We start from the raw sequence: 12,604 nt of genomic DNA, 5'->3' as shown, positions 1-12,604 counted from the left end.
GCAGGTGCACCACTATGGGTCGTATTAGTGGACAGGGACAAACGATGGATCATGTTGGAGGACTCGTTGGAAACTGTAGTCTGTATTTCTAACATCCTTCCAGTGATAGAGTTTATAAATGTATTAACTGAGAGCTGTGATGCAGGGTTTGCTGGTCCTGGATCAGAGGGAAGAGCTCCGGTTCTGACTGAGTCCAACTGTTCACGTAGCAGCTCAATAAACATACACATGCTGCAGTGTGTGTGTGCTGCTAAATGTAGAGGCAGGAAAACAGACTCTGTGTGTGTGTGTGTGTGTGTGTGTGTGTTTGGCTGGTGTGTCAGTTGTGCCACAGTAACACTCCCACTGGGAAACACTGAGCCGTCTGTCTGCCTGCACACACACACACACACACACACACACAGAGATATATACTGTACTCGCTTGTGTTTATAAATCACGCACACACACTCATGTATAATCCTGCTTTGACAAAAACACACACACAAGCTCAGTCTGTTGTGACTCACACAGATGGTTCATATTTTGTTCTCATTAAAATGATTAGAAACACATCAGATTCTGGGGTGAACTCTGGTGTCAGCTGGGTGGAGCTCTGGTTGGAGCTCAGGTTGAACTTGGGTGGACTTCAGGTTGAAGCTGGGTGGAGTTCAGGTTTGAAGGTGGGTGGACTTCAGGTTGCAGTTTGGGGAAAGCTCAGGTTGAAGGTGGGTGGAGCTCTGGATAGAGTCAGTGAGTTGGGTGGAGCTGGAAAGTTCAGGTTGAAGGTGGGTGGAGTTCGGTGAGGTGAGTCAGGTGAAAGTTGGGTGGAGCTCAGGTTGGAGGTGGGTGAAGCTCAGGTGAAGTGGTGAGCTCTGGAGATGAGCTCAGGTTGAAGTGGGTGGAGTTCAGTGAGCTGCAGTTTGGGGAAGCTTAGGTTGAAAGTTGGGTGGAGCTGGAAAGAGTTCAGGTTGAAGGTGGGTGGAGCTCTAGGTGAAATTCAGGTTGGAGCACAGTGGAGCTCAGGTTGGAAGCAGGGTGGAGCTTTGGGGTGAAATTCTGGTTGGACTGTGGTGGAGCTCAGATTGAAGATGGGTGGAGTTCAGGTTGCAGTTTAGGGACACTCAGGTTGAAGGTGGGCAGAGTTCTGGAGCTCTGGGTAGAGTTCAGGTTGGAAGCTGGGTGGAGTTCTAGGTTTAATTTAGGTTTGAGCTGGGTGGAGCTCAGGTATAAGATATAAGCTCAGGTTGAAGCTGGGTGGAGCTGGAAAGAGTTCAGGTTGAAGCTGGGTGGAGTGAGTAGAAAGCGTGAGTAGAAACACAACGAGGCTGTAAAGGTGGACTGGTGAGTAGATGGGTTTTCATGTTAACGTCCCCGACAACCTCTGTAATCTCATTTAGACACTCGTTAGCAACCGCCTTTTTTAAGACACGTAAAAGCTTCAAACATCAGGAGTGGGGGATTTACTGACCCATTTTATGTCGGAGAATCAAACCTGAAAATGTCTTGAGCTTGTGTTAAAACCACAGACCTTATTTCAGACATTTAACCAGAAACACACTGACAACAGGAAGAGCTAACATGCTAACATGCTAACTTACTTCCTGGTTTTAGGCTGTAGTTTTAGGTTGGTTATACATTGGCCTATTTAGAGAGAACAGTCCAGAGATATAGATACATAAACATAACTCATGAAACAGTGAATTTTTCTTTGTACGCTTCAGTTTTAGAGCAGATTAAACAAATGATATATATCATGTTAATCAGAGAACAATTTGTTCACAGTTAGACTGCGTCTGTTTCCAGTCTTTATTGCTAAGCTAAGCTAACCGGCTGCTGGCTGCAGCTTCAATATTTGGTCACATACGAAAGAAAAACAAAGTAGTTGTTGATATAATGACACCTGCTGTTCACATCTGGACTGATGAGTTGGAACATATCTGCATACAGGTCTGCGTTAACGTGGATTTCACAGTCAATAATAGATGTAATGTCGGCTGCTGGCTCTTCTTCTTCTACCGGGAACAATAACAGCAAAGAGCAGGGCTGGCTCTCCGTCACCACCACATCTGCCCGCTCTGTAGACACTTGTGATCAAAGTGTCCTTCAGCACTGAGAGCGAATTAAAGCTTTAATCCATCCAGAGCTGCTGTCGTGATCTCAGTCTAATATCCACAGCCTGGCAGGATACAACACAGGAGCTGCAGGTTGGCGTGGACTACACCAGGAGAGAAAAAGGCTGTTGTGTGTGTGTGTGTGTGTGTTGTAAATTTGTCGCCTGGCTGTTTGTGTAGGTTTTAAATGCTTTTTATAAATCTTTGTTATCAGGGCAGAGAGATGGTGTTTATCAGACGGCTAGGGGTGAAGTTTTAGACTCCAAACCTCAGAGTAAAATCTAACAAACACCTCGTGAGACATGTTCTGGACTGAGAGCTCTGAATAACTGGTCAGAATCACAACCTATTATTCAGAGTCTGGTAGTTTTAGCCTGTTATGTGCATTTGATTTGAACATTACTCCATTTTTTTCATCAGCAGTGAAAACAACACCGTTCACATTCCCACTTTGGTTTGGATTCTGTTTCCATTTCAGCCATTTTCTAATCATTTCATCTCTATCTGTTTCACTGTAAATACATCAGGTTGGGGATATTAACAGAGATAAAAGAAACGTTTGTAAGCATCATCAGAAACCATCAGTTTGTTTTTTAAGCATGAACAATGGGTTAGATGTGGCATTAACATTTCTAATTAATCATATTGCTCTTTCACACTTTGCAGCAGCCGGTCACTAAAGGTGTTAAAGTACCTCAGTCACTTACTGCTGCAGCTCCAACTACAAACAGCAGCTGAGTCTCAGAGCAGCAGCATGCACCTGTATCATTCACCTCAGCTCGTAGCTTTGCCTCATGTGTTTCCCTCTCAGGTTAGACAGGTGATGAATGTAGTCGTCCTCACAATCCCAGTGATGCAAACAGAGAGTGAATCACTGCCGACACGACAGCAGGTACGAGCTGAACTGTGGTTTTGGGTTAAACTGGTTTTCGCCTCGGGTCTGGATCTTCCAGCTGAATCATCGCGTCCACCATCCATCACTTCATCTTTGGCAGAGCTGAATAGTTGGATTTCCTCCGTCTGAATCACCTCACTGCAGCTCTTCAGGCCTCAGCAGCCCAAAACCAGACAGACACAACGAGCTTGAAAGAGGATGACACACTCACACACCTCTGTGGTGAGTTGTGAAATCACAAGTTAGAGACGAAACAAGGCAGCAGTAAGAAGGAGGCCTTATCTTCAGTCCATTATTCATGTATTTAAATGTAAATAACAAAACAGCCTTTTTATAGACATCAGAATTGGCACTAATTATGTCTTTGTAGCGTCCTGGTGTTGTGATCGGTTGGATTATTCTTCTCTTTATTTAATAAAGATCTCGTTAATGAAAGGTAAAGGTCAGAAACCTTCCTCAGTTCATTGGCGGTGAGTTTAAAGAGGATCCTGTCATGAGGATATTAAAGCTGTGTTTTACTGTTTCACCTCTGACCACACCCAGCAGTGATGTCACTGGTCCTGGAGCACACCTGTTTATCACTGCTGACGTATTTGAGGCGTGAGTTCACTTATTTATTTCATTTCTACATATACATAAATATATCCTGGAAAAAACGACCACATACATCGTCTGTGCAGCAGCCCACAGTTACCTCCTCTTGTCAAGCGACATCTAGTGGCCGTAGTAATTATTACATCTATGAAGTAGCTGTCATAAAGATGAAAAACGTTTAACCCAGATCAGCCTCTGACAGTGTGATTGCGATGCCTTTGTTCACAGTGCGAGAGCTCAGAAAAATCAACTTCCGGGAAAAAAAAATGACATCGCTTTTTCGCTACGTAATATTCACGTCCTGTCTTAAAGTATCATGGCAAAAAAGGCCTTGAATCTAATCAAACAGAAACCTTTCCACAACACCAACCATGTGTTTATGATTGTTACCATGATGACACATTAACCGCGTATTCGTCACGGTTACCGTGACTCCGGAACGCTTGTCGTTGACACGCTCTTGTGGGTCGTATCTGCGGGACAGGAACAAGCGCCCTGTATGGCCGTTTAGTTTGGAGGACTTGTCCAGTGTGTAGTTTCTAATATGTATAAAGAATTAACACCTCAGAGTTACACCGGGTACAGACTGCAGTGTAATAAGGAGCACTTACAGGAGTCATTGTTGGCTGGTTCAAACTGAAGAGTTGTCAGTGTCACTGATTGAAACAGTGTGGGATCAGTGTTCAGGCTGCAGCGTTTCTCTTAAATCCTTCTGCTGCAATCTGACATCAGATCCAGAGACTCTCCATCTCCTCTCTCTTCCCCTTCATCCCCTTTCTGTCTAAAGTGTCTCCCTCCCCTCTGTTGATCCTCTTTTATCTTCTCTCCCACTTGTGTCAAGTCCTTTTTTTTCTTTTTCCGTCTCTTATTTCATGTATTTAGAGCAGAGAGGTGCCATCAGGGAGACAGGGGAGACCTCAAAAACTGACAAAAACTAGCTTTTGATTTCTGTGGTTTCTGTGTGATGGATGCTCGGGGGTCTTTATCTGAAGAACACAGCGAATCCAGGCGCACAAATCAACAATGTCACCTCGACAAATAACATTTGATCAGCTGGATGTGAAGGAGACAGCAGTTTAAGGCTAATAATGATATTTCCTGTCTTCTTCCTCTCTCTCTCTCTCTGTCTCTCTCTGTCCATCAGTACCGTTAGACTGTAATGGTGAATATAATGGCCACGGTAACTAGTCACTCACAAACACACACATCCACAGCAGACAGCCTGCGTTCACCCTCCTAATTTAATTTGGTAACGAGGAGCCTGATAGCACCTCGACATTTAGAACATTATCACCCAGGAGTTTTAATAACAGCACAGCAGATGCCAAAACAGTGCTTGACCTTGAGTTTCAGGGTCTGATGGCTCTTGTCACCATGGTGTCTCTGCTCTGCCCGGACATCACCTGTCAATCATACAGTGTGGGGGCGGGAATGTGAGGTCTGAATTTTCTGCAGGTGGCAGGATTTGGTGTCCGTTTGGCTGATTATTTAAGAAAACACTTTGACATTTTGGAAAATAGATTTGACATTTTCTTGCCGAGAGTTAAACTGATATCATGTCTGTCTATAAAAAATGAAGCTACAGGACAGGACCTCAAACTGTCCTCCACCAACATCCTGAAAATATGTCCAGAACCAGCCGCTCTTTATCTGCGTCACACTGAAAATACCTTTACAGAGAGTGGCTTTCATTACCTTTAGACAGAGCCTGTTTCCCTCTGTTACCAGTCTTCATGCTATGCTAAACTAAGCTAAGCTAACTGGGTTTTGGTTGTAGCTTCATATGTAGACATGACAGTGATATCACAACTCTTGACAAGAGAGTGAATATGTTAGTTTCTGCAAATGTCAAAGATACTAATTTAACTACCTTCAGTCTTCTTAGGTTAATTCCAAACAAACCTGAAATGTCAAACTTGTTTTGTTTAAAACAGAAAATGAAAAATCATTATGACTGGATACAGGCTGGATCACTGTTTGCTATCCAGCCCCATGACAAAAGGCTCTCAACCCAAACAAACAAGACTAATGATGAGTCTCAGTCCAGTGTTCCTCTGTTTCAGCTCTGTGTTTGGTCTCCTCCTCCTCCTGAGGGAAATCTCTGGCTTTCAGCTGCTAAATGCTGCACTGTGTTCACCAGTGGCTCTCTGACTGCTATAGTTTTGAATAGACCACCTGCAAATCAGTCACAAATTATATATATATTTGCATGGCAGTCATACATGAGTCCACAAATGATCCACCAGATCTAATTCATTTATTGGTCTTCTGGGTCCATGTTTATTATCAGCTATCTACCCTTTCTGCTACTTTAGTATTGGAAAACAATGAGAATCAGAATCAGACTTTATTGCCAAGTTTGCACATACAAGAAGGTGAGGACGGACTCAACGATGGATGAGACATGACAGTACGACTCGATGAAGAAGCCCTACGTTGTGATGTTGTGTGCTTCCTCAGGCTGCCACTGATTAATCATTCAATCTAAACAACATGTTCAGTTCACAATGATATAAAAACATAAATATTCACGTCATAGAAACCGTAATCAGACAATGTTTGACACTTTTTCATTATGAATGGCTTACTTGATTAAGTCATTGTTAACACCTAAATGATTACCTGAGAAACAGGTCTGAGGCAGAGTGGGATGGAAAACAAATATCTGTTTATGAGTCCAGAAGCAGTGAAGCCTACAGCGCCTCAGACTGAACCCACTCCATCTGGTTTTCTGTCAGACCACGAGTCTTAATGAGAATTATCCATCTTTGACTTTTCTTCTTGACGTCACAGCAACCATTTCTGTCCGCCCTCGCTGTGTCTGTCAGTCTCCAACCTTGGTGCCCTCCTCCTCTCCCCCGCTCTCTCTCTTTCTCTCACCTCCTCCTGTTTGTTATGAGCCGGTAATGAGAACACGGCGTGAGGGAGATTGCTCAGTTTATCTCCTTCCACCTCGGTCCTGTTGATATGCAGCGTATTACCAACATCCACAACTTTTTTTGGGGCCAGATTTATTTTAAAGTCAGACTGTAAATGCTGCTGTAGGCAGGTTACAAAAATATGGATGAGACAAAGCAGAACATCAACAACAAAAATGAGAATTTAAGCAGAGGAAACCTTATTTAATCACCAGCAGAGAGATCGCAGCTCAAAGCGACGTCTTTCCTCCCTTCATCACTGAGAAAACAACAGAGAAATTTAGATAAGGAGTTGATATACAGAGGACAAAAATACAAGTGGAACAGCTGTAGAGAGAGGAGAAACAGTCACACTCAACCCACAGAGGAGAGGCTGCCGGCAAGAAGAGGTAGAGGCACTTTCCTCCCACATGCTGACAGACAGACAAAATAAAGAGTTCTAGACTCAGACTTAATCTGACACATTTAATAAGTGAATGGGTGGTGTCAAAATACTGTGCTGTAGTAGACAGGACTGTACCTGGACTGTCTGCTGGAAAAAACATGTGCTCCAACCTTCACAGCCATATAGGTTGTTTGTCCCTATGGTGGCATGTGTCAGGGACCTTCATCGTCATGGTTACAAGAGTTAGCGGTCATCTAACAATAAAAAGAAACTATGGCTCATAATACAGTGAAATAAAGTTATAATGAAATAGTGTTCAAATAAAGTTTTGAACATTTGTAATTGAGTATTTTTACTTTGTTGGGTTGCTAGAGGGATCTGAATGCTTCCTCCACCACTGAGGAAAATTATGCAGCTTTCCTCTCACCAGTCTGCTCTAATCTGCTCTCACACACAAACAGCCACAAATATTTACATGAATCACAGAAACTGTTTTCAGTTTGTAATTCTGCTCTCATCTCTCTGCTGTTTCCTTCCTGTCTGCAGGGATCTCCATGCCGATTCCTGTGCTGGGACTCAGAGACCACTCCAAGGTGTTCAAAGATGGCAGCTGCCTGCTGACAGATAACAACTTTGTGCTGGTCGGCTCCTTCGTGGCCTTCTTTGTGCCCCTCACCATCATGGTCGTCACCTATTTTCTGACCATCAACGCCCTGCAGAATGAAGCCACCCTCTGCTTGGACCAGCTGGTCCCGAGGCCCAAATGGAGCACAACATTCACCCTGAGCTTCTTACCGCAAACCTCTCTGTCCTCTGAAAAACTGTTCAGACGCTCGATAAGCCGTGAGGCAGGTGGCAGAGGAAGCAGCGGCGGCCTGGGAGGCGCCCGCGGGAGCGTCACCGGCTCGCTGTTTGGACGCCGCACCATGCAGTCGATCAGCAACGAGCAGAAGGCATCCAAGGTCCTCGGGGTGGTGTTTTTTCTATTCGTGGTCATGTGGTGTCCATTTTTCATCACCAATGTGCTGGTGGTGGTGTGTGACCCGGCGGTGTGCGATGCAGGACTCATGGGAGGTCTGCTGAACATTTTCGTCTGGGTCGGGTACTTGTCCTCAGCAGTCAATCCGCTGGTCTACACACTGTTTAATAAAACATACCGTGCAGCTTTCCTGCGCTACATCCGCTGCCAGTACCAGCCGCAGAAGAAACCTCTGCAGCTCATACTGGTGAACACCATCCCGCCGCTGGCTTACAACTCCACCCAGCTGCCCCTGGGCGACATCGGGAAGTTACGAAATGGAACAGCGCATTCTTGTGGTGAGGTGAGGGATTGCTCTTTACCCAGGCAGGAAACAGAGATGTGTAGGCCGGACAAAAGCCATGGAGATAAAGATGAAAGCTGTGTGTGAGAGTGGCTGACAGAACAGACTGACACAGAAACAGAAGTAAAAACCTGCTTCAAGGTTTGATCCCATGCAAGTCGTGGATGAGATTAAACTGTCACATTTAACCTCTGCGGTCACATCTTTCTTGGGAGCAAAGGATTCAAGGTTTAATGTCAAAGTGCCAAAGACAAAGTGCCTCCCAGTCAGGATTTCAGAGGTTATGTGCGTCCCAATCCCTCAAGCAAATTGAGCTATAAATGATATAAACTTTTTCCTTTCAAAGCAACCTTAGAGGGTTTGTCCTCAGATTCATTCAGCCTCTGATCCTCATCATCAGGGTCTGGATCAGTTGCATAAAGTTTCCTTATTACAACAAAAACACCTTTTGATAACAATTTACCCCAAAATAATGTCAGTGCTTTGTTTCATGTATTTAAATCCCTCAAAGTCTTTACAAGGTTTTGGTCTTAGTGCTGTTTCAGAGCTTTCTCACTGCCAGAAAATGTTTTTTTTTTTTCACTTGAGAATCTTTAAAAAACAACAACAACAACAACTAGATATTGAATTTATCAGTATCATCCAGTCTGAGAGCCAGATGACAGGAATAGGCACAGTCCATGTAAATGATATGAGACACTCTCGGGTATATCCACTACAAAAGAAGACATAATTTGCCCATTTTGCAAATGACCCTTCAGACAAAGGGGTAAAAAAAATCATAGATTCCTCCCATAATTTCATTTTCCATGGATGCTCAGCTGCAGTGACCTCAGCTCCCCCTTCATTTCACTGGCTCCATGACTTCAGTCAGGTGGCCTCTACCTCCCATCATACCTTTGGGTGGATCAGCAGGGATTAGACTGGATTTCCTGCCACCTTATCAGATGTTAGCGTCGGAGAGGGAGATCCAGGATGAGCCTGACGCACCGGGACTCCAGACAGGAAAGGCTCCTGCTGCTTCTGTGTTTTCTGTTGAAAATAACAACACTAAGAACAAATAGTATGTCTGAGAGCAGATGGTGATGGGGGTGACGATGTTACAGACAGACAACGTAAATAAATCTATATTTGTATTTTGTGCAGATATATGTGAATAAATGTACATGATTGTTGAGGTTAAAAAGATTTTTTCACAAGTGAAAGGAGAATTATCGTTCCTGATTACGATGCAGTATGAAGATTGTAAAATGAGGATTTAAATGCAAATGTATCCATTGCCGCACTTTTTTATTGTGTTCTTGATAAACTACCAGTGCACATTGGCACAAAATATCAAGGGTTTTCTGCAGTCTTTACACATAGTGACACATGATCTGGTTGCCACATGTTTAAATATCATTTTAATAATTTAGACCTGCTGTATTAGACTAAAGAGAGAATCATCTGGACATAGGACAGAAGCTAGATTAATTCATGATGGTGGGTTTGTACCATGGATGTATTATCAAGGTGTGTTCAGACCTGAGCCATGGACCTCAGATTAGATATAGACTTGGTCCAAAATACAGTTCAGACAGGACAATATCTCGCAGAATCTCGCCACTAAACTAACGTTCAGAATATTTAGCTCATTCATGATACAAAATAGTAATAATTGACCTTGAGGTGTCATGACAACAGTTTTACAGACATATTTTATATCTTCAGGGAAATGCAATTTGGGACCTGGGATTTATTTTTGTTGCAGTACCGTATTTGGCCACTGTGAAAAATGTGCAACTCTCCAACACTCTGTTAGTACATCCATGGCTTGCACAATGACTACCATGTTCAGAAAAGCCTTGAAAACCAAAAGGCAACAACAACAAGAAAATTAATGTGGAGTAAAAGTTAAATGTAAAGAAAAAAAATTGACAAAAAAACAAATTTGCACATAAGTTTTCCTTTGGTGGAAGTGGAATGTAATGAAGAGTTCATTTCCAAGATGCTAAATATCCATTCACAGGAGGGTTTATAATGTTATTAGCCAAAAACCTTTTTAAAATGTAATGAAGTTGGTTAAAATTTTCTACAACAAATCATATCACTGTCACTTTTTGAAGTAGTGGCTATTTCATCTTGGACCAGAATTCTTCACATGTAATGAGAAGGCTAAAGCTAGCTCAGGGTATATTAAAAGTTAAAGAAGGACTTGATGCATGTTGCACTAAGTGTGAGTGACTGGTAAAAGGTTTTTTCGGTCAAAGCAGGCAGCAGCCAGGTTATTTATCATTACAGCTGCTGTTAACAGCAGGTGAGGAACTATCGGATAAATGTGGCTCACAGAACAGCGATGCTGCAACTGTAATGATACAAGAGAAATATAAAATCAGCAGGCGTCTGCTTTTAGCTTTACAGAAACATTTAGCAGCGATGCAATTTCTTCTACCTGCTGAGTCACAACCTGCATTTACATAGAAACAGAAAAGTCTGATTCTTCAGCTCCGAATAATTGGGAAGCTGCTCAAATCTTACACATGGAACACAAACAAGGTCATCAACCGCCAACTCATGCCCTGTTTACACAACAACAGTTTTGTTAAAAACTCAAAAGCTTTTCCTTTGCATTTTAAAACGTTCAGCATTCACGTAATGCTACACACTTCATGCACACTGATCTATGTAAATGATTGAAAATGCAGTAGTATACTAATATGTAATTTGATTGAGTCTGCAGCACAAACACATAGTCCACCAGTGTTGTTGCTGTTCTATTTCCACATGGCTGTTTTCACAGTGACAGTAAGGGTGGCGTTTATAAAGATTACACTCTGGAAACTTGGTTTCTCTGGTTTCAGAAGTTTGTGTTTTCAGGTCCCAAAACACTGTTGTGTGAATGAAAGGCCAAACCACCACAAAGGTTTACAGAAACTGTTGTTGTGTAAACAGGACCTGAATGGATGTCATATTAGATCCTGATTTTGATATTTTCTTACAGGGGTAAATATTCTGTCTTTGGACATCCTGTTTTGATCAATGACACAACATTTCAAGGCTTTATGCTAAGCTAAGCCAACCAGCTGTAGCTGTAGCTTGACAATTACTGTACAGACGTGAGAGTGGAATAAATCTGAATATCTAACTTCTGAAACATCGGAAAACTGAGTTTGGTTTTCTAAAACAGTTTTGTCTCTGCTCATGAGATAGAAACTAAATCCGCAAAGCCAAATGGCCATGCTGTCATCTGATAGTTTGTTCTGTTTAAACCGTGTCATGATGATACTGCCTGAAACCCACCAAACTAAAACCCATGGTGTAAAAGAAACCCTGAATTTTGAAGGCTTCTGAATCGGCCATCTTTGTATCTGTGTAAGTGCAGCTGTGGTGGGTGAAGGACTGTGGTTCGACCATCTTGTTAGCCTTTGTTGTGTTGCTCATTCTGGTAGCTACCAGGCCCAGTTTGGGTTTTTTAATGGATTAATTGAGACGACGTAGCTGCTGTCTGTGTGTAGTTCTGTTTGCTGTTGCAGTGATGTGAGGACCATCAACACCTTCCTGCTGAAGTACTCTGGATCCACAGCGTAACTCTGGAGCTGTTTTTTTTAAACTACAGTAGTGTCTGTTTTGGAATTTGATGTTTGATGGTGACAGTCACATTTCTTTTGTATGTCAACTGTATGAAACAGTTTTCGCTTCCTTGTTTTGAAAGTAAAAAAAAAAAAAAAAACTGGAGATAAAGTGAGTAAAGAGTTTTATTTATTCACCTCTTCAGTAGATGAATAAATGTGTGTAGATATAGAACAAAGCTTAATTTCTGCAGTAATGTCTGGACACACCTTCTCATTCAATGGTTTTTCTTTATTGTTTTTGCTTATTTTCTACAATGTAGATTAATATTGAAGACATCAAACTATGAAGGAACGCATATGGAATTATATGGTAAACAAAAAAAAAACCAGAATATGTTTTATATTATAGATTCTTCACAGTAGCCACCTTCTGCTTTGATGACAGCTTTGCACTCTTGGCATTCTTTCAGTCAGATTCATCAAGTAGTCACCTGAATGAGAAGGTGTGTCCAAACTTTTGACTGGTACTGTATAAAGGATATGTATGTATAAAAACTACATGGATGCGTACAGTACTTCACACTCCCACACATAAACTGGTATTTATAGAGGGCAGAACACGTCACCACAGGCAGACCTCAGATCAGCAGACACACAGTTTTCATGTGGCAGATATAGGTGGTATAATTATAAGGTGAGAGACACAACCTTATGGGTCAACATTTGTTGCTTAGGTTTCGTGGCAGTGTAGCAGGTGTCGACTAAACTGGTGCACAGTCAGAAGCTACTGGCAAACACTGTGGATCATCAGGTTTATTCTTACTGTCATTTACATTTTATCCTCAC

At 42.4% G+C, this 12,604-nt stretch overlaps 1 protein-coding gene across 1 annotated transcript in view; it reads left to right on the top strand.

Annotated features, from left to right (window-relative positions):
• LOC108879766 (5-hydroxytryptamine receptor 2A) overlaps nucleotides 1-11,688 on the top strand; it is a 52,916-nt gene extending 41,228 nt beyond the window's left edge. The window contains exon 3 of the mRNA XM_051069253.1: nucleotides 7,432-11,688. Within this exon, the coding sequence (XP_050925210.1) occupies nucleotides 7,432-8,294 (863 nt within the window). The 3' untranslated portion in view covers nucleotides 8,295-11,688. The remainder of the gene's footprint in view (nucleotides 1-7,431) is intronic.
• Nucleotides 11,689-12,604: the final 916 nt, after the last annotated feature.

This window comes from Lates calcarifer, unplaced genomic scaffold (assembly GCF_001640805.2).
Source record: "Lates calcarifer isolate ASB-BC8 unplaced genomic scaffold, TLL_Latcal_v3 _unitig_729_quiver_737, whole genome shotgun sequence".
In the NCBI taxonomy this organism is placed as follows: domain Eukaryota; kingdom Metazoa; phylum Chordata; class Actinopteri; family Centropomidae; genus Lates; species Lates calcarifer.
Note: the sequence above shows the minus strand (reverse complement) of the source record. Positions and strands in the feature narration are given on the sequence as shown.